Source organism: Mauremys reevesii, linkage group 25, assembly GCF_016161935.1.
Source record: "Mauremys reevesii isolate NIE-2019 linkage group 25, ASM1616193v1, whole genome shotgun sequence".
NCBI lineage: Eukaryota > Metazoa > Chordata > Testudines > Geoemydidae > Mauremys > Mauremys reevesii.
The window spans coordinates 9,362,450-9,389,064 of NC_052647.1; the positions used below are offsets into that span (position 1 = coordinate 9,362,450).

The following is a 26,615-nucleotide window of genomic DNA, read 5'->3' on the forward strand; positions in this document are numbered from 1 at the left end:
TTACATTATTTCATGACATGTCCGTGAAGTGCATATTACGCTATTATGTAGACAAAACTACACAGGATGATTTCAGGGAACAAGGCAAAGATGCCACATTTATTATGATAACACAATTTGATTTATGACCAATAATTAATACCTAATACCTACACACTCACACATACTCATCAGATGTTCTGCAGCTGCTGAATAGTTACCAGTCCTGAACATAGCTTAAGTCCATGGCTTGATTTCGCAGCTTGCATTCATAGCTTGTGGCGGCTAACTGGCCAGGAAAGCCGGGCACAAGGAAGGGCTGGGTCTGCCCTCCCATGTTAGCAGCAGAACGTTACCCCCCAAAGTCTTCCATCTCACCCATCTTTTTTATAGGCTTTTAGTTTGAATCAAGAGTCTATAGGTCTTGCTGTGTCACGCTGCCTCTGGGTTCGGTGTGATTAATCACCCATCAGTTGCAGATGGGACTTTCAGCCTCGGACCTGGCTTTGATCTTCCTTCTATTATTCCTTTGTTCTTTTCTTTTTAGGGTGGACTCTTCTTACTTTGTTAGGGCCGTTGTCTGCATCTTCAGACATTAGTGTTTGAACTCTGTTTCATCAGGACAGGCTGGTGCTGGAGGTTGATTCTATCATCCATACATACCTCATTCACACATCAAAACTAAACTAATAAGATTACAGCAGGGTTTTGCAAAAATGAAGGTTGCAGCAAGCTTTTAAGCATTTTAAAATGGAGTTTGAATTACAATATGGCAAACAATGAACAGAAGTTACAGTACTGAAACAGTGCAAGTCCCAGTGATTTAAGCAGGAATTGGATTGACACTGAAATTTACAAGGGCAGCTGGCTGAACAGCTCTGGCTCTTAACAAGCATCTTAATTGTCAATTAGCCAGTTATTGGGGTAACCGGTTTTATGAATCAATGTTGTTTCATTCATAAAACTTTACTTATGAAGTTACATTAATACAGTGAACAATTAAAAACAATTTCATTCATCAGTTCTATAACGCCCTCCCCCAAACCCATCCCCAAACCTCCAGTCAGTGCTGAGCAATCTTGCAATGATTGAGTCTTGATAAGTTGCAAGCTTTCTGTAGATACCATACGTGTTATTCCTCAAGGATAAACACCCTGCAAGACGTGTGTTTGGTGTAGTAAGTTTATCAGGTCTGAGGTAAGAGTTAGTTATTTGCAAAGAACAGGGGGTCCTTCTCCAAGGGGTCGCTGCATCACATCAACCAAAGCAGCTGAAGCAACTGACTGTTACATGCTGATTTATAAACCTCAGAATATTTTATTAGGAACCCCACAAATTAAAACCACATGATCGTATTGGGCAGAACAATTCACAATGTTTTCTGACATCTCTAAACTCTGACCTGACTTTACTTGCCAGACACCTGAGGGCCTTATTGTGAAGAGGGAATCTGTATCGTCACCCAGCAAAGGCGGGATCTTCCCTATGAATCATCACTTACCTGAAATTGTCAGGTAAGTTGCCCTAAATGTCAGCATATGCATATGTAATAAATAGGGCCCTACCAAAGTCATGACTGTGAAAAACGTGCCACGGACTGTGAAATAAGCCCTGCCTCATGAAATCTAGCTATTGGAGGGGAAGGAGAGGGGCAGGGCAAGGGGCTCCCCAGGCTCTAGCTGCTAGGCCCCAGCAGAAGAGTAAGTCCTGTTCCTCCCCGCCACTCTTGGGGGGATATCAGACCCACCTCTGGTACCTCCTGAAGCTGCAGGAAGCCAGGCTATGAAGGCAGCATGGAAGTGAGGGTGGCAATCCCACAACCCCCCCTACAACAGCTTTGTGACCCCCACTCGCCACACAGCTGCCTTTTGGGTCGGGAACCCCATCGTTACAGCACTGTGAAATTTCAGATGTAAACATCAGATAACGTGTAACCAGGGGTGAGCTGGAGCCGGTTCGCATCGGTTAGCGCGAACCCGTTGTTAAATTTAGAAGCGGTTTTAGAACCGCTTGTTAACTAGCTTCCCTAGAGGGAAGCTTTGATGGGCTCTGCCTGGGAAGCCTGTAATTCCTCCTCCCGGCCGCCGGGGGGCGCTGCGCTGTGCTGCGAGAGCCATGTGAGCTGCCTCCTGGCCCTGTTGCTGCTCCTGCTCTTTGGACCTCTGGCCCTGGGGCTCCTGCTGCTGCCTGGTGAGTCCCCGGCTGCGTCCTGCCGCTCCCAGCCCACCCCCCCTGTGAGTGTCTGCGCCCCTCCCCCGCCGTCCCTGCCCCCAGCCACCCCCCAGCCACCCCCTGCCCACAGCTGCCCCTAGCCCCTCCCCCGCCTTCCCTGCCCCCAGCCAGCCCCTCCCCCGCCTTCCCTGCCCCCAGCCAGCCCCTGCCCCACCCCCTGCCCCCAGCCGCCCCCTGCCCCAGCCACCCCTGCCAGCCCCAGCCACCCACAGCCACCCCTGCCCGCAGCCAGCCCCTGCCAGCCCCTGCCCACAGCCGGCCCCTGCCCACAGCCAGCCCTTGCCCACAGCCAGCCTCTGCCTGCGGCCCCTGCCCACAGCCACCCCCTGCCTGCAGCCAGCCCCTGCCCACAGCCCCCCACTGCCCCCAGCCCGCCCCTGCCCCCAGCCGCCCGCAGCCACCCCCTGCCCACAGCCACCCGCAGCCCGCCCGTCTGCATCACCTGCCCACAGCCAGCCCGTGTCACTCCCTGCCTCCAGCTAGCCCTGCCCCACGCCCCTATCTGCAGCCAGCCCCACATCCACTGGTGCCCTGCAGTTCCCAGGGCAGTAACCCTGCACACCTGCTTCAATGAGGGGGGGGGCAGGGAGCAGCTGGGACCCACACATGTGCACACCCTAGAGTGACCAGACAGCAAGTGTGAAAAATCGGGACGGGGGTGAGGGGTAATAGGAGCCTATATAAGAAAAAGACCCAAAAATTGAGACTGTCCCTGATCACCACCCACACATGTGAAACGGAGCTCATTTCTAGTTCAGCCCCATCTTTTTAAAAAAGAACTTTAGGTAGGGTTAAAATACATCTGTATTTTCCTGGACATGTCAGGCTTTTCGGTTCTTAATCACCTCCTGGGAAAATATGGACGTATGGTAACCCTATTGGTACAAAAAATACATGCTGTCGCACATCCCTTAAATCAGAACTTTTTATAGGGAACCCGTTGTTAAATCAGAACTTTTTATAGGGAACCCGTTGTTAAGATTTTGGCAGCTCATCACTGCGTGTAACTGACTAATTTTCAAATCCTGCGGCTGAGAAATTGACCAGAAGGGACCAGGAATTTGGTAGGGCCCTAGTAATAAAGACCAACAGAGATCAGGCAGTGAAACAGAAGATTTATCTGTATGATTCATTAGCTGTTTCACCTACGGGCCTTTCCTGGAGATGATAACCTCCTAAGCAGTGTTTAAAGCAGATGTGGACACATGGTGGCAATTTTCCTACTGAGAGCATTCTATCCCCAATAACACAGTGATTGTGACATAAGAATTGCCAGAGTGGATCAGACTCAAGATCCATCTAGTCCAATATTCTGGGGCCAAAAGTGGTACCACCAGATGGTGCAGAGGACAGCGTAAGAGCCTCTGAAGTAGGCAGATGTGGGATAATATCCCTATCACAGTGTCATCCTGATATTTAGAGACTGGCTTAAGCCCTGAAGCCTGAGGTTTAAGAACCTTTCCAGAATTGTTGTTAGCATTAACTGTTTTTATTCTTAGGAGCCATATAAATGTCCAAACCCTTTTTGATTGGAGAACCCGTCCGAATTTGTCCTCCTACCCAACATGTTTCACCCCTGCCCCAAGGAGGGCAGATTTTGCAACCGTATGTTAGATTGGCAGAAGCTAAGATGGCGAACTGTCATCTTTATTGACCTGAAGACATCTTGGGATCAATGCATGGCTTAGGTTTAGCATTACAGGCCAATAAAATTCCCTGGAGAAAGAAGAGGGCCAGTCAGACATAGCAAAATAAGTGCTAGGAGCATTCATTCTTCTTTTTATTTTCCCCTGTAGTTTGGGAACCTGGAGTATTGTGGCTAGGTATGAAGACTCCCCACAGCAGAGCTTCACTGCACAGTTTGACATCAAAGAGTATGGTAAGAATCCCCAGTGTTGTCCTTCATTCATCCCAGAAAGCTCTCCTCTCTCTAATCTCCTGACCCCATTGTAGAGGAGACTTTTTATTCAATTTGGCTTTATAGACCAGCCATACCATCCTTCAACGTTCTCTCCTTCCCCTCTCGTTTCTCCAGTGTTACCAAGTTTTGAAGTCACGTTGGAGCCATCTGAAAAGTTTTTTTACATAGATGGCAACGAGGACCTCAAAATTCATATCAACGCGAGGTGGGTGTCTCTGTGAGCTGGTAGAGTGGAAGGGGAGGCGGTGCATCATGGGAGTCCCTGGCCCTGGTGCATCATGGGAGATGCTGTCTGGCTGGGCGGCCTGGGCCCATAGAGGAGAATGGGCACATGAGACAAGAGAACTACAACTCCCAGGAGGCATTATGGCAGCATTTCCAAATTTAAATATTTTGGGTTTTCAGGCATTCAATTTTTCAATTAAAAATAGATTTATTTTTTCCCCCTATGGAAAGCAGACAGTTCTTACAGAAAATTTTGTTTGGTAAATAACTCAGTTTGCCATCGAAAAACAGTTTAGAGGGGAAACATTCAGCAAGCTATTCTCCCAAAGTAAAGTTTCTTCTGGTGAGGAACTGAAACCTGGCCTGACCCATAAGCAAACTCCGTGGCTACAGCTCAGTTCCTTCATCTACTATTTCTGCCACTTCCTCCAGCTAGCACATCAGAAAGAGGTTAATTGAAAACAAATGAGTTATTTTAGTTTGATCTGTGACTGGGCCACCTTTAACCAAGGGCACATGGTATCTTTCAAGAGACCACGATGGGAATTTCTTTGGTATAACCCACAAGCCAGCACCACAGGTTCTCAGGAGGTTTCCATGGGGCTTTTCTTACCCATCCTCTCCTCTTTCAGGTTCCTCTATGGGAAAGACTTACAGGGCACCGCCTTTGTCCTCTTTGGTGTGAAGATAGGCGATGAGAAGAAAAGCATCCCCCAGTCACTCAAGAGAATTGAGGTAATGCCCGTTCTCGGAGGGGAAATGCTGAGGAAGTGATGCGCCCTCACTAATAAAGTAGTTAAGAGCCTCCCCAAGTGTACATCATCTTAATCAGGTGTTTACCTTCAATGCCACCAAGGGCTGTAGTCAAGATCAGTGTGGGGTGGGGACGTGAGATGGAGCAGAGCCAACTTGTGTGTCTCTATAATCCCGCACAAAGTCCCAATGTGCTCTTACGTATAAAGTGGTAGGTGGCTCCTGAAAAGCTGCCCATCTTCTCTCCCACCAGCTGACTGTAGGTGCTACTCGCCCATACAGGGCTGTGGGCTCAGGGAATTTTCCATCGGCTCAAGCTTCTCTGCTGCCATGACCCTCGCTGCCACGCCTGCTTCATGCAGCTCCCTCTGCAGCCACCACAGAAGAGGAGTTAAAGGGATAGCATAGGGACTGCGCCATTGCTCCCTATAGCAGGGTGGCCAAAGTGCTGCCGGTGAACCATATGTACCCGAGGAGCTCTCCAATGTGTCACCCCACCACCCAAAGATAGAGGGGCAGCAGCAGAGACTACAGAGCTCAGAGTTGTACGCTGAGACCTGTGGACACCAGGGTTCTCCCCCACCCCAGACACTAATAACAAAGTGGGCTACAATCGATGCCATTCCAGGTGCAATCCTCTGGCTCCGGGTAGAAGACCAACCTGGGGCATTCGGAGAAAGTTGCCTTCTGCTCTAAACCCATGGAAGTTTGGGAGCCGACAGCTGCGCGCATACGTGTGTGCATGTGACGTTAAGAAACCCTTTCTCTCTTTCTAGATAACTGACGGGAATGGGGAAGCAGAGCTAACCAGAGCAATGCTGCAGAACCGTTTCGTTGACCTGAGGGAGCTCATCGGCCACTCAATCTATGTTACTGTGACGGTTTTGACGCAGTCTGGTAAGCAATTCAGGACATAGCTTTTGATCTATAAAGCCCTTCATGGCTTAGGTCCCTTGTACCTTAGAAACACCAGGCCAGATCCTCCAGTTAATTACTATGGCATAATTATAGAGTGACCCCGGTAGATTTATTCCTGACTGACAGTGGGGAAGATGAGATCAGAATCTGTCCTGAAACAGCTTTTCCTAACTCCTCCTGTGGCTTCTCTCTGCAGGCAGCGACATGGTGGAAGCAGAAAGAACTGGAATTAACATTGTTACATCTCCCTATGAAATCCACTTCACAAAAACACCCAAGTACTTCAAGCCAGGGATGCCCTTTGAACTCATGGTAATATCTCTTCTGGCTGGATCTAGGCCTTTTTTGGGGTATTAACGGGAGACAAAGGGCCGGGTTCTTATCTCAAGCCGGAGTATCTCCATTGACATCAATTCATGCTGATGTAACTGAGATCAGAATCTCTCTCAAAGCTGACAGTCTATCTAGGAAGCGGTGCAGTGGCACTGGATACAAAATGTGGCGTGAGGTCACTCCTACACCTTAGGACAGTGCATGCTACTTCCTGGGCCTTGTACCAGTAACAGGCGCATTCAGGATTCTAGACTCCTCCACTCTCATAATGAGGCTGTTTGCTGGGCCCAGTGCTCCAGGGCTGTTTGGCTCAGGTTACATGTCTACCCTGCAATCAGAGGTGTGACTGCAGCCCATGTAGACATACCTGAGCCAGCTTTGATCTAGCAATGATAGCAGTGAAGCCACGGAAGGCTGTAAAACCCTGCCAGGGACCCTGGATGTGAACTCAAGCAGCTAGCCTGTGTTGCAGCAGCTTCACTGCTCTTGTTATTCCAGAAAGCTAAACCAAAGCTAGCTTGGGTATGTCTACACATGTTGTGGTCACCCCTTTGATTGCCGTGTAGCTATACCCTCAGTATGCAGCTAGATGTATATTTGCTCCTGCATTGCAGCCTGAGGTTCAAATGCAGTAAGAAGAAAGGTTTGGGAGAGGCCAGGGTTGAGGGGTGGAGAGAGGTGGGGAATGGGTGAATGGAGGAAGGGGAGAATTGGGAAGCAACAGGCCTGGGGAGTAGAGGGGCGCTAGTGCGGAACTGCCGAGGGCAGTGAAATTGGAGGGTGGGGCAGCCGTGCGATCATTCTCTCCTGTCTGTGTCTCCGTTGCTTAATGCACTCACAGAATCTCTAACCTAGTCCAACACAATGCTAGGCAGTAATCCCTTTGTCTCCCCTTGATCTCAGGTCTACGTTACAAACCCTGATGGCTCACCAGCAGCCCGCGTTCCCGTTAAGGTGGATGGTTCCCAAGATTCTAGGCTGACTCAGGGAGATGGGACGGCGAAGCTGGTTATCAACACACCTGGGGGGCAATCCCAGTTAGCCATCACTGTGAGTAACCTTCCAGTATCACGGGAGGCTGGGCACGAGGTGTGCACCCACTGGGCAGCCCCCTCCGGGCGACACCCTGGGCTTTGTACAGAGCCCTACATCAGGCGTGGGAAACTCGTGGATAATCGTGATGCAGCTTCAATATGACCACTATTTCCATCTCAGGCTGGCATAGCACCTGAACTTCCTTCTCCCTACACCGGGTGAGATCAGGTCATTTCCAGCGGCCTGTGACTTGGATTTCATAAGGGGCAGCGTCTTGTGCACAGATATCTGGCAAAGAACTAAAGGAATTGACTGTATGGTTAATGAAAATGCAACAGCATGGAGGGCTGGCTGGTTGGGGCTTGGAAGAGGGCGCCAGAGAAGCCAAAGATTGACTGGGCCATAGAGACTAAACTTCCTTCTTAATACGGGAAGGGCCCAGGCTGAGATACAGTGATGGGTGGTCATGTGGGGAAGCTTCCCCTGCCAGAGTCCATGCTGTGGTTGTCCTGTGGCTAGAGAGGCTTCAGTCTCCTGGGCCTTTCAAAGCACTAAACTATATAAAGAAACTGAATGGGAGCTTCTGCAACACTAAGAATACCTGAAGGGAGGCAATACAGCTTTGTGCCTTGGGCTCAGGCGGCCTGGGTTCAAATCCGGGCTTTGCCACTGTTTCGCCATGCGATCTTCAGCACGTCACTTCCCCTCTCTGTGCCTCAGTTTCCACTGTGTAAACTAGGGACCTCCTTTGTAGAGCTCTCTGAGAGCCAGGCATGAAAAGCACTAGGTGCTGCTATTAGAATAAGGATTGGAGGTCATTAATTTTTCTTGGCTTAATGAACTAGTTTTTATTTATTTAAAGATTTAGGGTCCAGACTCTGCTTTTTATGAAAATGATGTAAATCTGAAGCAACTCTGAATTTACACCAGTGTAACTGAGAACAGAATCTGGCCCAGACGGATGTGTTAAAGACTGTTTTCAGGCTCAAATTTAGTTTAACTGACACTGTTTTTTTTTCCCCTGAACCTTCCAGGTAAAAACTGACCGTAGGGACCTCCCAGAGAACCGCCAGGCCCATAAGTCCATGGTGGCTGAAGCCTATAAGACCCAAGGAGGATCTCAAAATTATCTTCATCTGGCAGTCGCCTCTACTGAACTCAAACCTGGAGGCAACTTACTTGTGAACTTCCACCTGAAAACTAGTAGCCAAAGTATTGAGAACACGAACATGTACTTCACCTACCTGGTAAGTGTTGTGCTCCAAGATAGTAGGTTCTCCTTTTACATCCAGGTACTGAAGACTCCATAGTGACACAGAAGCAGGGCTTAAATTCTTATAGAGTATTTCCCGGAGTCCCCCACACCTCCCCCCAGCAGCCTATAAAAACTCAAGGGAGGTTGAAAATATTTACTGGAAAGCTCCAGCTGAATTTAAGCCCTGCATAGAAGCTTTATTACTCATGTCTACATGGCCTGGAGTAGCCACCCAGCACTGACTAAACCCCCAATGTCATCTTCTCAAGGCTGAACATAAACTGAGGATGGATTATCTGGGGACAGGAGTCTGCTTTAGTTTCTCCAAAGTCCTGATTGGGAAATTAGAGGAGACTCCCCAAACATTATTGTATTGCAATCAAAGTCTGAATTGAGGGGTAAGACAGATGCACATAGAAGGATGCACCCACAGCAGGAGCAGATTTACCATGAAACAAACCGTGCGGTGGCATGGGGCCCTCAATGACAGGGAGGCCCCCAAAATGCAGCACAACTATCTGACAACCTGCCCCAAGTCCCAGCTGGTGGCACAGCAGGGCTCAGGCAGGCAGGCAGGCTGCCTGCATGCCGTGGCCGGTGGCCCCACACCGCTCCAGGAAGCAGCCAGCTGCTGGGATGTCTCTGCGTGCCCCTAGCGGGGGTGATGGCAGCTCCACACGCTGCCTCTGCCTTGGGCTGTGCATGGAGACCCGCTGCCCCCCTTCCCCTAAGAGGCACGCAGAGATGTGCCAGCAGCAGAGCTGAAGTGGCATCCTGCCCGCTCAGCCTCCCTCCCTCCTGGAAGCAGCTGGCATGTCCCTGCAGCCCCTGGTGGGGGGGGAGGGTGTCTCCATGCTGATTCCACAGCTCCCATTGGCTGGGAACTGCAGCCAATGGGAGCTGCAGGGGCGGCGTCTGAGGGCAGCAGCGCACAGAGCAATCTTGGATAACCCCTCCACCTCCTCCCCCGCTTAGGAGCCGCTGCTGGAAGGGTGTGTGTGCCGGTCGCTTTGGGAGCTGTGCCGCCCCCCTAACCACCTCCCACCCCCCAACCCCCTGCCCCACCCCCGAGCCTGCACCCCTCCTCCCACACCCCTGCCCCTGCCCAGAGCCCACACCCCTTCCTGCACCCCCAACCCCCTGCCACAGTCAAGGTACCTCACTTTATTTTCATTTACTTTCCATTACTTTATAATATAGGAGGAGGATGAAGAGGAAAAGAATGAAAAACAGGAGAGATAAGAGAATGTTCTTTTTCTTGGCTGGGTCCTGAAGGGGGGGCCCCCCAAAAATGAAGCCGCTCACAGGGCCCCACTAACTCTAAATCCATCACTGACCCATAGTCCTTTGCTCTAACTACTAGACCGCACTCCCATGCAGAACCAGAAGTAGAATCCAGGGGTCCAGACTCCCAGGCCTTTGCTCCAACCAGTTCCTCATCTAACCCATTCCAGTCGTGAGGGATGGTCCTAAACTGGATGATGCTTGGATTTGGGAGTCTGAAGAGTATCTGAATACCAGACCCTCCACACCTCAGAGCCAGGTCCTGCAGTCCTCAACCAGTTCCATCAACTCTAGACTCTGAAACATTCCAAGTCTCTTGGTCTTGTCCAGGTGCATGATGAGGTTCATTGTCCTTCACAACCCATGTCTCATGTTTCCCTGTTAGATCCTGAATAAAGGGAAGATCATCCGGGCTGGAAGACAGGCCAAGCAAGTGGGACAAAATCTGGTGACCATGTCTCTGCCCATCACTCCAGACCTCATCCCTTCATTCCGCATCGTGGCTTACTACCAAGTAGAAAATTCAGAGATTGTAGCAGACTCAGTCTGGATGGACGTCCAGGACACCTGCATGGGAACGGTGGGTTGATTTTTCTCTCTGGTCCTCTGGGTCTAGGCCTGTTAATAGAAATTGACACTTGTCATAAAGCCATCACTATTATCCACGATTTTCTTCTCGCTTCAGGGCTCAGACTTCTTTTTCCTCCTCCTTTAGCACAACTGAGACCAGGGCACCATTCAGTCATGACTGGAGAGTCGAAACACACAAAAAGTCATTTTTAGGAATAATGGGACAAGATTCAGCTCTCAGCGTCTCCTGGGTCAATGCACAATTAAGAGATTCCTTAGAGATGCAATAGAAAGATAGATAGAAATTAAGGTCTATAAATAGATTTCTTTGGAATCTAGAATCAGCTTCAGATTTACTCTACTTTTTTATGCTAAGAAAGGAAGTAAATGGCTTCCCTCTGCCATAAAATAACCCCCTTGCTTCGCCCTTTTCCAAATAGCTGGTGGTGAAAGGAGCCACCAAGGCGGACAATAGAATCCACAAGCCAGGGTCCTCAATGACAATCAAAGTGGAAGGAGATGCTGGAGCGCGTGTCGGGCTGGTGGCCGTGGACAAGGGAGTCTATGTTCTGAACAAGAAACACAAGATTTCGCAAACAAAGGTGGGCCATGAAAACATCGGGACATTGGCTGTGACTGGTGGTGTTTTACAGGGTGGAAGGTACTGAGCTGAGATTTTGTTTGGTAATAGCAAGAATTTTTTTTGCTTGCGAGCGAACTCCTTGGAGTGGACTCTTCCTCAGACTCAATCAAAGCAGGGGTGGGTCAGTTCAGTCCTTGAATGGGAGACTTTAAAGGAAACCCAGGGAGCTGCAAGAAGTAATTTTGGTGATTCAGAAGGAGGCCTTCCTCCGTAGGCACGGGAACGAGGCGTGTGAGGGGTGCTACAGCACCCCCTGATTTTACATGGGGCAGGGCTCCAGGCCTGGGGTCCCGGCTGCCAGCTCCGCACCCAGCCCCCTGCTCCTAGCCCTGTGCCAAGAGTCTCAGCTGCCAGCCCCGCACCCAGGGCTCCACATCTATCCCCAGCTGTGGCCCCAGCCTCGGCCCCCTTATCCCGTCCCGTCCCCCAGCTCCCGGAGCCATGGTCCTGCTCCCGGCCCCAGCTCTAGGGGGCAGCAGGGGGCATGGACAGGGAGGAAGGGGCGCAGCTCCCTCACTCTAGAAAGTGTTCCAGCACCACTGCCTTCCTCCCTCTGAGTCAGTTCTCATTCCAACACCATGCTAGAGGTGGCTATGATCTTTCATGGTACGTCTACACAGCATTTTGGAGCAAGCGGGAGCAAGCTTCCCAGCCCTAGTCGACACACGTGGATTAATGGGGCTCATGCTAGCACTCTAAATATATAGACAGCGCCGAGGAAGGGGCGTGGGCTTCAGAGCCTGAGCTCCAGCCTAAGCCACCACTTCACGGCACTGTCTACGTGGCTATTTTCAGAGTGCTAGCCCATGCCCTGCCAGCTCAAGTCTGTCAACCTGCACCAGACACAAAAAGAGCATTTTTAATCCGTAGCATTCAAAGAGCAAAATCTAGTCTTCAGCGGGTAAAGTGCTTTGAGACCCTTCTGGCTGGGAGTCCAAAGGGACCAAGGGGAATTAGACCTCTGTGGAAGTCCAGGCCTATATAGATACAAAATACCACGATTCATAATGATTTCCTATCTATGCCCACTCGTCACAGATCTGGGACTCTGTGGAGAAAAGCGACATTGGGTGCACACCTGGCAGTGGCAAGGACAATATCGGTGTGTTTGCAGATGCTGGACTGAGCCTGGAGACCAGCATTAAGATTTCAACACCCCAGAGATCAGGTATCACTGCATAGATCTGAAACTCCTTGCTTACCTCCCCATTCAGCAACTAGCTTCACAGACTGGCTGATCTCTGGGTGGCTCGAGGTATTGGTAACAGGGTTTCAAAACCGTCCACTTCCAAGTCTTTGTTCACCTGCCCCAGGACAGTAGCAATTGAAAGCCGGCCTCTTGGTGGTCTGTGCTGTGATGGTTTCAATCTGCCTCCCAGTGGACAAGCGTTCAGAGAAGGCGGCTTAGCCTAGAACAGGCCAAATCCGGACTGCCAGATGCTTTTGAATGGACCCCGAAATCTTTTTATTTAGTCTGAGTCTGAACCCTGACTACACCTTGACCCAGAAATTTGGACCTTGACAAAAAATAATTGACTACCCCGACCTAGAGTTTAGAGGGGGACAGGGAATCAGGACTCCTGGGTTCTGTTCCCAGCTCTTGGAGACAGTGAGGTATGTTAGATGGGTTGCAGTAGGATGCAGGATTCAGGAAGCCTAGATTCCATTTCTGACTCTGCCATTTGCGTGATTTTGGGGACGTCATTTCACCTCTGGGTGTCTCAGCTTTGCCATCTACCAACTGGGGATAATGATATTTGCCTTTGTAAAGTGTTTTGAGGTTCTTGGATGAATGGGGCATAGACGTGCAGTGTGTGATTGTTACATCACAAAAGCCATCACCACAATGGCCAGCTGAGTCTCAGCAGGGAGGCTAAGGGCTGGTTGGGTCACAAAGACTGAGCTCCCCTCTGTCCAGAGCTTCATTTCGGTTTCTCACTTCTTTCTGCAGAGCCAGAGTGTCCCCAGCCAGCAAAACGCCGGCGTCGCTCCGTTCAGCTCATTGAGTATAAGGCAAACAAAAGTAGGTACCAGTGAGACTGGGGAAAAGAATTGTCATCCCTGGTCAAACCATCTGTCCAGCAAGGGGGATATCCTGCTTCCCAAGAATGACCAACATCCGACGGTTTAGAGGAAGGCAAAATTCCCAATGCACCTGTCCCCCTAGTGCAGCATTTCTCAAACTGGGGTCCACGAGAGTACTCCAGGGGGTCCATGAGCCCCACTGATCAATTCCTCCCCCTCCATCTCAGCACCTCCTGCACACCGGGGAACAGCTGTTCAGCAGCGTGCAGGAGGTGCTAGGAGGGAGGGGAAGGACTGAGGATGGGGTGTGCTCAGGGGAGGGGGCAGAAAGAACCGGGGGAAAGGAAAGGCAGGGATGGAGCAGGGGAGGGAAGAGGTGGGGTGGGGTCTTGGGGGAAGGGGTGGAGTTGGGATGGGGCCTGGGGCTGAGCAGGGGGTTTGGAGGACCACGAAAAATTTTAAATCAAAATAGGGGTCCTCGGGTTGCTAAAGTTTGATAACCTCTGCCCTAGTGTATTGTTGTACTGGAGAGATGAGGACGATGCCTGGGTGACTCAGTGGAGCATGGTGCTCGCCGTAATCAAGAATAGGGAAAGTGGAGTTTTAGTTGTGTTCAGATGCAGCTGTCTGCGTGATGCACTGGAACAGCTGGTGTAGGGGAATCTAGGCTGGTCTACTGTGCACTCCAAGGAGCTGGAAGAAGGTTTATGTGAAAATGAGGAAGGAACTTTCCCATGCGTACTCCAGCACCCTTCTTTTGTTGCTTTTCGTGCTGCACGTCTCTCTTCTGTCCCTTCCCGGTGAGGATTACGTCGGCTTCGACTCTGGGCCAGATGTTCATTTGCATGTCATGGAGGGTGGGTGAAGCACTGCTGTATGTATCACTGGGAAAAGATTCACCTACAGGGTGTGATGCGCAAGGGGGGTATGTGAGACACACCTGTAGGTGGTGTGAGTGTAAGGGTGTCTATGTTGGGGTAACATACACTCTGGCGGGCTGGGAGAAGGTGTACATTTCACCCGCTGACTCTCCTCTGCCCTTTGCCCATCTCCACTAGAGAGTAAAGAGGACTGAGACATTGCGAGACACAACTGGCTCAGTAGGAGAGACCTTGTGGTTTGTACATTTCAGCGGCAGAGTACCAGGACCAGGCAGTGAAGAAATGCTGCGAAGATGGGATGTATGAGAACCCCATGGGGCACAGCTGTGAGAAGCGGGCTGGGTACATCCTGGATACGGCCGAGTGCAAGAAGGCCTTCCTCGACTGCTGCAACTATATCAAAACGATACGGGACGAGAGGCAGCGGGAGCTCCACCTGGAACTGTCACGAAGCAAGTACCAGGGTTTTAATATCACTCAGAGGAGGGACGGTGGAAGGATATTGGGCCACCCGAGCCGGTGCTGCTCATGTTCACTGGGTGAGATCCGTGTCTCAGAGCATGGGCAGCTGGAAGAGGCTCGCCATATGTGGAATCAGCCAAAGAAGAAGAGCACGTCACTCTGGGATGTTGTGGGCGGGGAGAGGCAACCAAATGTGGGTGGCTGGCACCTTCTCCCATCTAGCCATCCACCTATGCTACAACCCCAGAACATGGTGGCATCAAAACATAACGGTTTATGCCACAACATCACTGCCATCCTATTGAATCTCAGAGCAGGGCACTGAGGATTTCACAGCTCGGCTAACTACCTCTGATTTAACATCCCAGGTCACATTGATGAAGGGTTCTTACAAGATGAAGATATTACCTCGAGGAGCCACTTTCCAGAGAGTTGGTTATGGCAAGTGGAACAGCTGCCCCAGCTGCCAAACAGAGATGGGTAAGAGGGTGTAGCTCTGTGGTTCTCACGGGACCAGATCCACAGTGGGTGTAAGTCAGTAAATCTCTACTGACCTGGCCCATTGTTCCATGCTATATTTTTGCCCCAAAACAAAAGGCATGCCATAAGTATGTCCAACCACTGCTGAAGTCAGTGTCTATAACTGGTTAGGATCTCAATGTCCGATCTCATTTAAGGGTGGGTGAATTTGGGATTTAGACTCTTGGACTGAGAATGTCCATGAGACCTAGCTTCTTCCTTCTGTAAATTAAAACTCTGCCTCTCTCTCCTTGTAGAATTTCTTCCAAGACCTTGAATTTTTACCTGAAGGATTCCATCACTACCTGGGAGGTGCTGGCCGTGAGCCTCTCCGAGACCAAAGGTGAGGAACACAGCCAGCTTGCTGAAGTGAGCCAATAGAAATTCGAATGGGGAAAAAGGGGCTCCAGGCAGCAACGGACCTTAAAAACCTCACAGTGAGATGGAGCAATCCAGGTGATAACAAATGGGTTTCAATATTAAAGCGTAAATCCCATTGATCCTGACCCGGGGTCCTTTCCTACTGCAGGGATCTGTGTGGCTGACCCCTACGAGATAACAGTGATGAAGGACTTTTTCATCGACCTCCGGCTGCCTTACTCTGTAGTGAGGAACGAGCAGGTGGAGATCCGGGCTATTCTCTACAACTATCAGGATGACAAAATCAAGGTAAACTCGCATCTAGCACCTAGATATTGCATTGCTAGTTACACTTCAGACAGGCCATTAGATACAGGCATGCCCAACTCGAGATCTCCATGCCACACAGAAAACTATGGCCCCAAGCTGCATGAGCAATGGGTATAATAGGCCTGGGGAGGCTAAGCCCAAAACACAGTGCGGCTCACCCACGCTCCGCCCTGAGGCCCCACTCCTGCGTTCCGCTCTTCCCCCGGCCTTGCCTACACTGTTCCTCTTCCCGTTCCAGGTCCGCCTCTTCCCCCGAATCCGCCCTGCCTGCCTCTCATGCTGCCTTTAATGGCTACTAGCCAGGATGGGTAAGGGATGGGGTCCCTAGCCTCTATTTGTCAGAGGGTGGAGATGGATGGCAGGAGAGAAATCACTTGATCATTACCTGTTAGGTTCACTCCCTCTGTGGAACCTGGCATTGGCCACTGTCGGTAGACAGGATACTGGGATGGATGGACATTTGGTCTGACCCAGTGCGGCCATTCTTATGTTTTATGTTCTTCTGCTCCCGCACTTCCCCCATGACCTCCCCACCCACCTCTCACGCCTCTCCACACACCCCCTAAGGCTCCCATACCTGCCTTTCATACCTCTTCACCCCCTCCCCCACTCGCCACTTGCACTTCTTCTCTTAAAAAGGCAGAGAGACGAGGGTGTCAGGTGGCGGGTGGGGGAGGAAGCGAAGAGGCGTGAGCAGTGGGAGGGCCCCCAGGGGAGGGGGCTGAGCAGGAGTGGGGACTGGGGTGGAGCATGGGGCAGGGCCACGGTCCGGGTGCTGGTGGCCCCCCCCCCCCCCACACACACACACATACTTCTAGGGAGCTTCCAACACTCAGGCCCCCACCCTTCCCCAATGCGGGAGTCACACATGACCCATGCCAAGCTGATTCTGTCCTGAAATAGACGCATTAAAACGATCAGGTCAAACAGAACCCATTCATAGTGTGTATTTACAGAAGGTCGTTCCCAAAATAAGGGCTGCTTGTTGGTCACCGTCTGACTAAATGAGTTCACGGTTTCACTTCCGAATGGGACATATGTCTGTAATGTGGGCTTAAATGTCCTCTAGTGGTAGTTCTGAATATACGGCCATGTTGGGTCAGACCAGTGGTACAGCTAACCCAGTATCCTGTCTTCCGACAGTGGCCAGTGCCAGGTGATTCAGAGGGAATGAACAGAACAGGGCAATTATCGAATGATCCCTCCCCTGTCATCCAGTCCCAGCTTCTGGCTGTCAGTGTTTTAGGGACAACCAGAGCATGGGGTTGCACCTGACTGTCTTGGCTAATTCCAGTGATGGACCTGTCCTCCATAAACTTAGCTAATTCTTTTCTAAACCCAATTATACTTTTGGATTTTACAAGATTTCCCTGGCAATGAGTTCTGCGGGTTGACTGTGCAGGGCGTGAAGAAATACTTCCTTACATTTGTTTTAAATTTGCTGCTTATTAATTTTCTTGGATGACCCCTGGTTCCTGTGTTATGTGAAGGAGTAAATGACACTTCCTTATTCACTTTCCTCACATCATTCATAATTTTATAAATCTCTTATACCCTTCCCACAGTCATCTCTTTTCTAACATTAACATTCCTAGTCTTTTTAATCTCTCCTCATAGGGAAGCTGTTCCATCCACTTTATCATTTTTGTTGCCCTTCTCTGTAGTTTTTCCAGTTCTTGCGTATGTTTTTTCAGATGGGGTGACCAGAATTGCAAGCAGTATTCAAGGTGTGGACATACCATGGATTTATATAGTGGCATTGTGATATTTTCTGTCTTATTATCTATCTAATTCCTAATAGTTCCTAACGTTCTGTTTGCTTTTTTGACTGCTACTGCACATTGATCAGATATTTTCAGAGAACTATCCACAATGACTCCAAGATCTCTATCTGGACTGGAAACAACTAATTTAGACCCATCATTTTATGCATATAGTTAGCATTATGTTTTCCAATGTGCATTACTGTGTGCTTTTCAACGTTATATTTCATCTGCCATTTTCTTGCCCAGTCATACAGTTTTGCAAGATCCCTTAGTAACTCTTCACAGTCTGCTTTGGACTTAACTATCTTGAGTACATTTGTATTGTCTGAAAACTTTGTCATCTCACTGTTTATCCCCTTTTGCAGATCATTTATGACGATATTGAAGAGAACAGGTCCCAGTACAGATCCTTGGGGAACCCCGCTATTTATTTCTTGGCTGTGAAAACTGATCAATTATTGCTACCCTTTGTTTCCTATCTTTTAACCAGTTACTGATCCAGGAGAGGACCTTTCCTTTTATCCCATGACTCTTTACTTTGCTCAAGAGCCTTTGGTTTGTGATCTTGTCAAAGCTTTTCTGAAAGTCCAAGTACACTATATCCTCTGGATCACCCGTATCCACATGCTTGCTGACATCCTCACCCCAGTGTCCTCATCGCAAAGCCATGGTCCCAGTTGACATTCATTGGCCTTCTTTCTGTCCATCTCAGCCGTCAGTCTAAAGACTGAATAGGCAATAGGCAGGGATGAATAGGCAGAGCTTGCCCTGCTACTGCTTGTCCTGTCCCCGATCTATGGACAAATGTGGTACTTGGGTTTCTAAAGGCTGCCGGTCTGGATCCTTTGGCTTCATAACACATCAACCAGTGCTTTTTAGCCTTGTTATAGGACTTCTTCTTGGAGAAATGCTGCAAAATGCTGAGCACCTTGAGCTTGCTGGAGGCATTCAGCACCTGGCAGGATCGGACCCTCAGACCCCAGCCAGCAAAGCAGCCGTTTGTAACAGAGAGAACCGCTCCCCTCTGGTTACCGTATTTCTCTGGGTAAAAGCTGCCCCTGTGCTCACTTCCCAGGTCCGAATGGAGCTGTTACACAATCCAGCTTTGTGCAGCGCATCCTCTTCCAAAACGAAATATCGGCAGATCCTGGACATTGAGCCCATGTCTTCCCGGGCGGTGCCACTCGTGATCGTCCCACTGGAGCTAGGGCTGCATGACGTAGAGGTGAAAGCAGCTGTGTGGGACTCATCCATGTCCGACGGTGTGAAGAAGAAGCTGAAGGTCGTGGTATGTACTGGGTCACAGGCCCATCCTGTCTGGTCACAGGACAAGCAGCCGGTGGCCTGGCTAGGTTGTCTTTGGAATCTGGTCTTTACCTTACCTCAGAAGTTAGCACCTCTGTCCTCAGCCCACTTCCTTCTCTCCACTGCAGTGACCACAGCAGCTTTGTTAATGGCCTAGTTGCTGCACGTAACTCTGCAGGTGTGTCTGCAGGGTGTCCCATGAGAGACCCAAGCTCAGCTGCTAAACCCCCTAGTGTCTTGCTCCTTGGACCAGCGCCCTCAGAGGGCTCCATTTCTGCAGTAAAATTGTGGGAGGACGTTTTAAAGATATTCTCACACACTTCATGGAAAACGTTGCTGGTGTATCTCAAAGAATCCTCTCATGAGCCCTCACTGCACATGAAGGATGGTCCAGTGGTTAAAGTATTGTCCTAGGGCGTAGGAGACTTGGTTTTGATTCCCTGCTGTGTCACAGTCTCCCTGTGTGACCTTGGGCAAGTCACTTAGTCGCTCTGCACTTCAATTACCCATCTGTGAAATGGGGATGTTAGTGCTGCCCTATGTCCCAGGGGGGTTGTAGCAATAGATCCATGCAAGACTGTGAAGCACTCAGATACTACAGTGATGAGGGCCATGATAAACCCTCCCAAACATCTTTAGACTGGCCCTGTGAACAGTGGTCTGATATTGGAGGACATGAGTCAGTTATATTTGAGAGCAGAAGGGCCAGAACTGACTCTTCCAGCTTGCCCATGGAAAATCAGTGCCATTTGGCCTCTTAACGAGAGACTTCACTTGGGGATCAGGGGTCCTTCACTGAGAACTGAAACAACGTATAGCCGTGAGAACACCAATTCCTTACCCTGCGCGGTTCTAGGGGTAAATTCATTCCGGGTAAAGCTCCACTGAAGTCAGGAGATGTACACCAGGGTGGCATTTGGGGCTGTGAATGGGGCTTCCCCCTTTTCCTTCCAAGATGCAGCCAGACCAAAAAGAAACAGTCCTTCTCCCGTTTCTTTCTCCAGACCTGAGGGAGAGCTCTGGGAAGCACAAAAGGCTTGTCCCTTCCACCAACCGAAGTTGGTCAATAAAAGATATTACCTGACCCCCCCTGCCCTTGTCTCTCTCTCTTATCTTGGGATGGGGGGGACCAAGGGACCATGGCCCTCCCACTTTAGCCACGGGCCCGGCCCCCAGCCATTCCTCTTCCACCCCCAAGGCCCCGCCCCCTGGCCAGGCCGGAAGCTGGAGCCCGGCCCAGGTAAGAGCGGCCCAGGGAGCCTGGGCTTCTGTGGGGAGCCGCAGACCCTCCACCTGCCCTAGGCGGGGACGTGGGCTGGGGGCTGCTCTTGGGCCCTCTGACCCCGGGCAGGGGGTGCGCCCTGGGCTCCAGCTGCCAGCTTGGCTGGGGGGCGGGACTTTGGGGGGAGAGGAGGGGCAGGGCCACAGAGGGCATGGGGCCTCATGGGCCCCCCACTTTGGGGAAGAATCCATCGCCCACAGGAGCCAACTTTTCAAAGAGCCGGGGGTGCTCGACCCCCAGGCTCCGCCCCCACTCCATCCCTTCTCCCAAGGCTCCACCCCTCCCTGCCTCTTCCTGCCCCCTCCCCTGAGCGTGTCCTCGCTCCTCCTCCCAACCTCCTGCACGCTGCGAAACAGCTGTTTGCATTGGGCAAGGGGCATGGGGAAGGAGAGGGAGGCGCTGATCCGCGGTGGGTGACAAACACTTGGGGGGGAGAGAGAGAGAGCTGATGTGGGGCTGCCGCTGGGTGCTCAGCACCCACCAGTTTTTCCCTGTGGGTGCTCCAGCCCCAGAGGACCCACGGAGTCGGTGCCTATGCCGTCACCCCTGTCCTGGGACCAACCTGGCTACAACGCTGCAAATAACTTTTGTTCCACTTTGATCATGTGTTCTTGTTCTTCCCTCCTAGCCTGAAGGGATGAGAGTAACCCAGACTATGTCCACTCAGCTGGATCCAGCTGCAGTAGGTGAGTAACCACAATGATTTGTCTTTATATAGTGCCTTTCCTTCTGCAAGCGCCCAGTGAGCACACAATGTATAGACAAGCGAGGGTATCTCATTTTTGGAGCCCTCGTATCTTTCAAACGCTTTTCCCAATTTGCCTCAAACTTGCCAGAAAAATTCTGCACCTGCCATACGATCGTGCCTGGGGATTTTCAAATGGATCGCTTCGGTTTTGGGCGACATGTGAGGCTGCCAGTGTCAAGCTGTCAATGGAAGACTTGCATCAGTTCCATGGAATACCCCACACTGGTTTAAAATGTGTGTGAAATATTGACATTTCTTTGGTCCCTCTGTCTGCCTTACACAATCATGTATCACCACAGCATTATATCCTTCTGAGATACTTACACATACCATAGTAATTGAGTGTGACAGGTTAGAACCCCCACATCCAAGGTGCCACCTGATGTGCTGGAGTCCCACTGCGTCCACCCATTCCACCAGCCTGGTCTTCCTCACTCCGTTCTTGCTGTGCCAGGCCCTCAAGCCTTTTCTGGCCCAGACATAGGTAAGACCACAACCAGCAGCAGACACAGACTGAAATCAGCTCTGTGAGGGAAGATTCAGCTCGGGGGTTTACCCAGCACTCACGTGCACACCTCATTTGGGGGGTGAACCCAAAATAATATTGTCTTTTGCTGTATAGAGAGAGAGGCACGATGCAAGCTCATAAAAATCTCCCCCTTCCTCAACATGGAGGGAGATATGCACAGCTCTTTGCCCGCCCCTTCCCCCCAGATATGAATTTCACAAACTGGGTTTTGGAATAAACTAAAAACAATTTTATTAACGATAAAGGGTAAATGTTATGTGATTATAAAGGACAGCAAACAGAACAAAGCAGATTACTGAGTAAATAAAACAAAACATGCGAACAAAGCTTAATATACTAAAGAAACAGGTTACACGTTGTAATTTCTCACCCTAAATGATGTTTTAGGCAGGTTGCCGAGTTTCTGCAGATCAGAGTTCCAGTTATGTCTCTTAACAGGGTAAATCCCTGTTCTCAGCCTGGACTCAGCCTTTCCTTCAGATGTTTTTAGCAATCTTCCTTCTTGGATGGGAGGCAAAGGAGAAAAGGTCTGATTGCCTTACTTCCCAGCGTTAAATAGAATATACATAAGGCAGGAATCTTTTGTTTCCCAGTCTGACCCCCCACCCCCACCCCCACCCCGCTACCTCTTAATGGAAAAACACTGAAAGCCCACGATGGGGGTCTAGTACCAGGTGAGCCTATCACCTGACCTTGTAGTGTCAAAGCAGCAACCCCAGGAAGGCGCTGAGATTAGTATCTTCCACATCTTGTTGTTCTTCCTAATGGCCTATTGAGACTGATTGCCTATTGTCTGGTGGGCGTTCCCCCAAATACAGACATAGTTGTAATTGTTACATAGTCAATATTCCTAACCTCAGATACAGAAATGATACATGCATACAAATTGGATAACCACATTCAGTCGATCAGAACATTTCCAATGATACCTCACATGACCCATCTTACATAAAACATATCTTAGTTGTGCCACATTCATATCATAACAATATTTCTATGAAGAATATGGGGTGCAGTGTCACACTGAGCACCTCATGATCTTTAATGTACTTATCCTCACAACACACTTATGAGATAGGGAAATGTTTTATACCCATTTTACAGCTGGGGAAACTGAGGCACCAAGCTATTAATTACTAGTCCCAAAGGCATACAGGGCATCTGCACCAGAGTAAGGAATGAGTCCAGGTTCTCAGTCCAAGGATAATGTCTTAACCAGTGAACTAATGTTCCTCTCAAAGGAGTCAGACACAAATCAAAACAGATTTTGGTCACACAATGTTGAGCACATTTATAAGCAGTTAATAAAGGGTTTTAAATATTACTATATGTTATAAGCGGGGTGCAGACATGAACAGTATGTGTTGCAGATATCAATAGAAGGTGTTGTAGTGGTTATAAGCAACCTATTGATCTGCTGAACTCTAAGAATCTGTAACAATTGATTAGCCATTTATTAAAACATTTATTAAGAAGTTGTCAATCCTTTTACAAACTCTGTGTAATCATACTTTTGAATATAAAGTGTGACACGGATTTTGCTATTGGCTGATGGAACAGGTAGCTCTCAAGGGTAGAAGAGAACATTTTAGAAAATGTTTGATTCCAAAACTAGACATGATTCTCCATCACTGGAGGCAACAGAGGAAGAATGGAGGCCCAGCCCTGGACTGGTGCCTCTGGGCACTACTGCGGTACAAATAATCATAATTAATAATAAAGTGAAAAGTAGTGGAGAATCAGGCCACTAATATTAATGTCTTTATCATCGCTTTAAATCAGCTGAATTCATGCCTGTGATCACACAGCCGGTTTGGCTTATTCGGAAGTCAGCAGTATGAATCCTGGGACAATCAGTTTGGACTGCAATGTCACCACCCCCCTCTCATCTTAGTACCTTCCTCCATCTCTCTCCACAGGGCATCATTTCAGGCTCTGTATGAAGGCAGGGAGCCTGTAATCCAGGAGAAATAGCAGCTGCAAAGCCAACAGGACGCTCATATTTTCACTGTGGGTTCTTTTCTCCTTTTCACAGGTGGGGAACAGATGATAAAGGTGAAAGCTCCAGATATAAATGATATCATTCCAGATACTGTACCAGAAACCAAAGTCTCCATCACTGGTAAATAAGAGCCTGTGATTGTGAAGTGCTTAGAAATCATACTGAGTGAAACTCAGAAGTTCGTAAGACTGTTAGGCCAGAGGTCAAGGAATGGACCAAATGTTACACACTCTTACAAGTTTTTTCCTAGTGTGCGAGCGAGTTTTAGTCGAGGAAGAAATACAGTGGTGGTGTTCTTTTTGTGAATTTTCTTTAGGGGAGCTGTGGAAAGCAGCAGAAGCATTTGCTTTCATCTCTGTTGCTAGAGTTGTTCCCTGGGAACTGAGAAGTAGTGTTTGGGGCCAAGATCCCAGAGAGAGAGAGGACTGACCTGCATGCTGTTTGCAACTCCCTCTGCTCCAGGACTGGTGTGCATAGTGTAAATGAAACAAGTTGCACTGAAAATATACCCAGACTCCACATCACTGACTTCTCTTCCAATCTGCAAGGTCCCAGCAGGGGTTTGGATCAACTGAACCAGTCTTAGGACCCAGTTCTACAGGGTGGTGGGTGCCCCAGACTCCAGGGGGCATTGAGGCACATTTCAGGTTCAGAGTGTTAAGTCTACAAAACCCACTGAGGGGTCACTTTCTCCCCATTCCCACAAGCCACCACTCCCATGCTTGAATTCACACCAGGTTCTTCTCTTGGCCAGGAAACCCCGTGGCTCAGGTTGTAGAAAACTCTATCGACGGGGCCAAGCTGGGGCATCTTATCGTGGTGCCCTCTGGCTGTGGGGAACAGAACATGATCAGTTTGACCCCAACGGTCATTTCCACCTACTTCTTGGACAGCACCAACCAGTGGGAGGCGATGGGGGTGAATCGCCGGGCTGAAGCCATCAACCTGATCAGGACCGGTAAGAGGCTTTCCTGGGTGACAGCAGGACCTTCTCCAGACTCCTGTTCATTACTAGGGCTTGGTTATTCCTGCATATGGCTATTGGGTGGGGGACAGGATGGCTAAGGCGAGTGGTGTCAACCTATAGAATACCCCCGGGGGAATTCTGTGCCAAAAATGAAAAGTTTTTTCACAATATTTTAAAATTCTGCAAAATTCTACATATTTTATTTGTCAAAATAACACAATATAATCATGCCAGTTTCAATTATTTTGGTAGTTTATTACAAAATACCCATGAGCAAGTTTGTCTGTAACAATACAGACAACAAAAAAGTTTCAGGAAATGTTTTTTGACAAATAGATTCCTTACTAGGCATATTCCTACAGAACTCGGAGTAATTCATTTAAACTACAATACAGAAATGTATTTCCTGCACCCCTCAGAAGCAGTGCAAAGGCCTGGGGGAGCCGGGAGTGAAGGTGGAGCTGAGGGAGAGGGTAGTAATGGCTGGGAGGAGCCTTGATATGGATTTGAAGGGTTGTTGGGTGTGGGTGGGAGAAGTATGGAACATGTGGGGTTTTTTGGGTCGGGGGGAGGGATTGTTAGGAAGCCTCCCCGCTGCAGACCCTGGCTGATCCCTAGCCTTTCTCATTCAGTCAGGCACATCTGCCTCGTCCCCAAGTGTCCCTGTACCCCCAGTTCCCATGTGTCCCTGCACTTCCACTCAGCCACCTCCTCCCCATGCAACCCTGCACCCCCACTTAGCCACCCCTCTTCCCCCTGTGCCCATGTCCCTGAACCCCCACTCAACCACCCCTCTTCTGTCTGTTCCCATGTATCCCTCCCCTACCCATCCGTTCAGCCCCCGCCCCAGTCTGTCCCCCCACTAGCCCTTCTGAACCCATCTTTGACACACACACCCAGCAGCCCCATGTGCCCCATGCTGTCCGTCCCCCCCATATCCCATGCCTCCTGACCTGGCCCCATGGGCAGAGCACTGAAGAACACAGCCTTTTCTCTTCCCTAGCTGCAGCTGGGGCCGCTCCCACCCGGGAGCAGCCACCCTCCGTTCTGGCACCAGTGCAGCCCATGGTGGGTGAAAGGTGTAACTGCAGAACCTCTCTGGCTGAATGTATTTTCTGCAGACAAAAAAAATTCTGCATGGGACACAAATTCTGCCCGTGCGCAGTGGCACAGAATTCCCCCAGGATTATAATTAGAACCATTTTCCATATGCTTCCAGCTCAGATCCATCTCACCTCAACAATTAAACTGTTATTTTCCGGACTGGTGAGTCTTAGCCCACTTCCTAGTGGGACAGATGTACATAGTTGATGGTTAAAATCTGTTCCATCTTGATAACAGCAAAAAACTTACTTTGGGACGGCTGTTTGGGGGTCTTTGTGGGCTCAGTTGATGGATCTCAAGTCAGTTCCTAGCGGGACACATATCGGTGTTGCCAAAATCTAATCTGGGGGACCCAGCAGGAGCGCCGGAACCTGGTTAGACATGTAGGGGGCTGGCACCAGAACCGTGTCCCTGTCCCCTGCTTCCCCTTGGAGAAGCCAGAGCCAGGCAATGGTAAGAGCTTCCCAGGGAGCCCGAGCTGCTGTGGGAAGCCCTGGACCCTCCACCTGCTCTGAGGAGAGGGCCTGGGTGCCTGAGAACATCTCCCAGCCCCTGTCCCCACCACCTGGGGCACACCACTGCCGGTGGGACCCAGGGGCAGGGGCTCCAGTCCAGCCTCCTGCCCCCTCCAGGGGCGGGGCCTCAGGTGGAAGGGGTGGGCCGGGGGCTAGCCTACCCGAGTTGGTGGTTCACCCACCACCTGTGGCACCACTCCTCCTGTCGCCTCTGGCCCTAGGCTTGCAGTTTGAGGGGGCAACGCCTCCCCTGTTCTCCCAAACCACGCCCATGCCACCACTGCTCCACGCCTGACCGAGGCTATTCCGCCCATGTTAAAAACTGGGCGGGAATGACCTTGCACTTTTAAAAGTGTGTGTGTAGGGGGGTGGCCTTCCTAGCCCCCCCAGTTCTGGCACCCCTCGTCCCACAGGGTGTGGTGGGCCCAAATGTTCTTTGTGCCCCGGGCCCCAACAAATCTTAATCCGCTTCTGCCAAAATCCTCGCCACATCTGACCCAGGACATCTTGCAGCTGTCTCTATAGAGTGGCCAAGGTATGAATGTGTCATGGGGACTGAACTCCTCTTTCAATTACCTGTGCTGCCTCTTAGATTTCCTCCTACCTGATATCTGTGCCATGCTCGGCTCACGGCCCTGTGCGCACTAGGAGCAGAATTTCAATGTGATGAGC

The 26,615-nt window shown here is 50.1% G+C and overlaps 1 protein-coding gene across 1 annotated transcript in view; it reads left to right on the plus strand.

Annotated features, from left to right (window-relative positions):
• LOC120391020 (venom factor-like) overlaps window positions 1–26,615 on the plus strand; it is a 59,038-nt gene that overhangs the window by 9,490 nt on the left and 22,933 nt on the right. Inside the window, exons 5-24 of the mRNA XM_039514221.1 lie at window positions 1,399–1,493; window positions 4,008–4,090; window positions 4,247–4,337; window positions 4,990–5,092; window positions 5,887–6,007; window positions 6,225–6,340; window positions 7,265–7,411; window positions 8,431–8,643; window positions 10,321–10,515; window positions 10,946–11,107; window positions 12,187–12,316; window positions 13,100–13,171; window positions 14,306–14,506; window positions 14,885–14,996; window positions 15,293–15,378; window positions 15,565–15,704; window positions 18,567–18,779; window positions 20,707–20,764; window positions 23,391–23,477; window positions 24,112–24,315. Coding sequence (XP_039370155.1) covers window positions 1,399–1,493; window positions 4,008–4,090; window positions 4,247–4,337; window positions 4,990–5,092; window positions 5,887–6,007; window positions 6,225–6,340; window positions 7,265–7,411; window positions 8,431–8,643; window positions 10,321–10,515; window positions 10,946–11,107; window positions 12,187–12,316; window positions 13,100–13,171; window positions 14,306–14,506; window positions 14,885–14,996; window positions 15,293–15,378; window positions 15,565–15,704; window positions 18,567–18,779; window positions 20,707–20,764; window positions 23,391–23,477; window positions 24,112–24,315 — 2,629 coding nt within the window. The remainder of the gene's footprint in view (window positions 1–1,398; window positions 1,494–4,007; window positions 4,091–4,246; window positions 4,338–4,989; window positions 5,093–5,886; window positions 6,008–6,224; window positions 6,341–7,264; window positions 7,412–8,430; window positions 8,644–10,320; window positions 10,516–10,945; window positions 11,108–12,186; window positions 12,317–13,099; window positions 13,172–14,305; window positions 14,507–14,884; window positions 14,997–15,292; window positions 15,379–15,564; window positions 15,705–18,566; window positions 18,780–20,706; window positions 20,765–23,390; window positions 23,478–24,111; window positions 24,316–26,615) is intronic.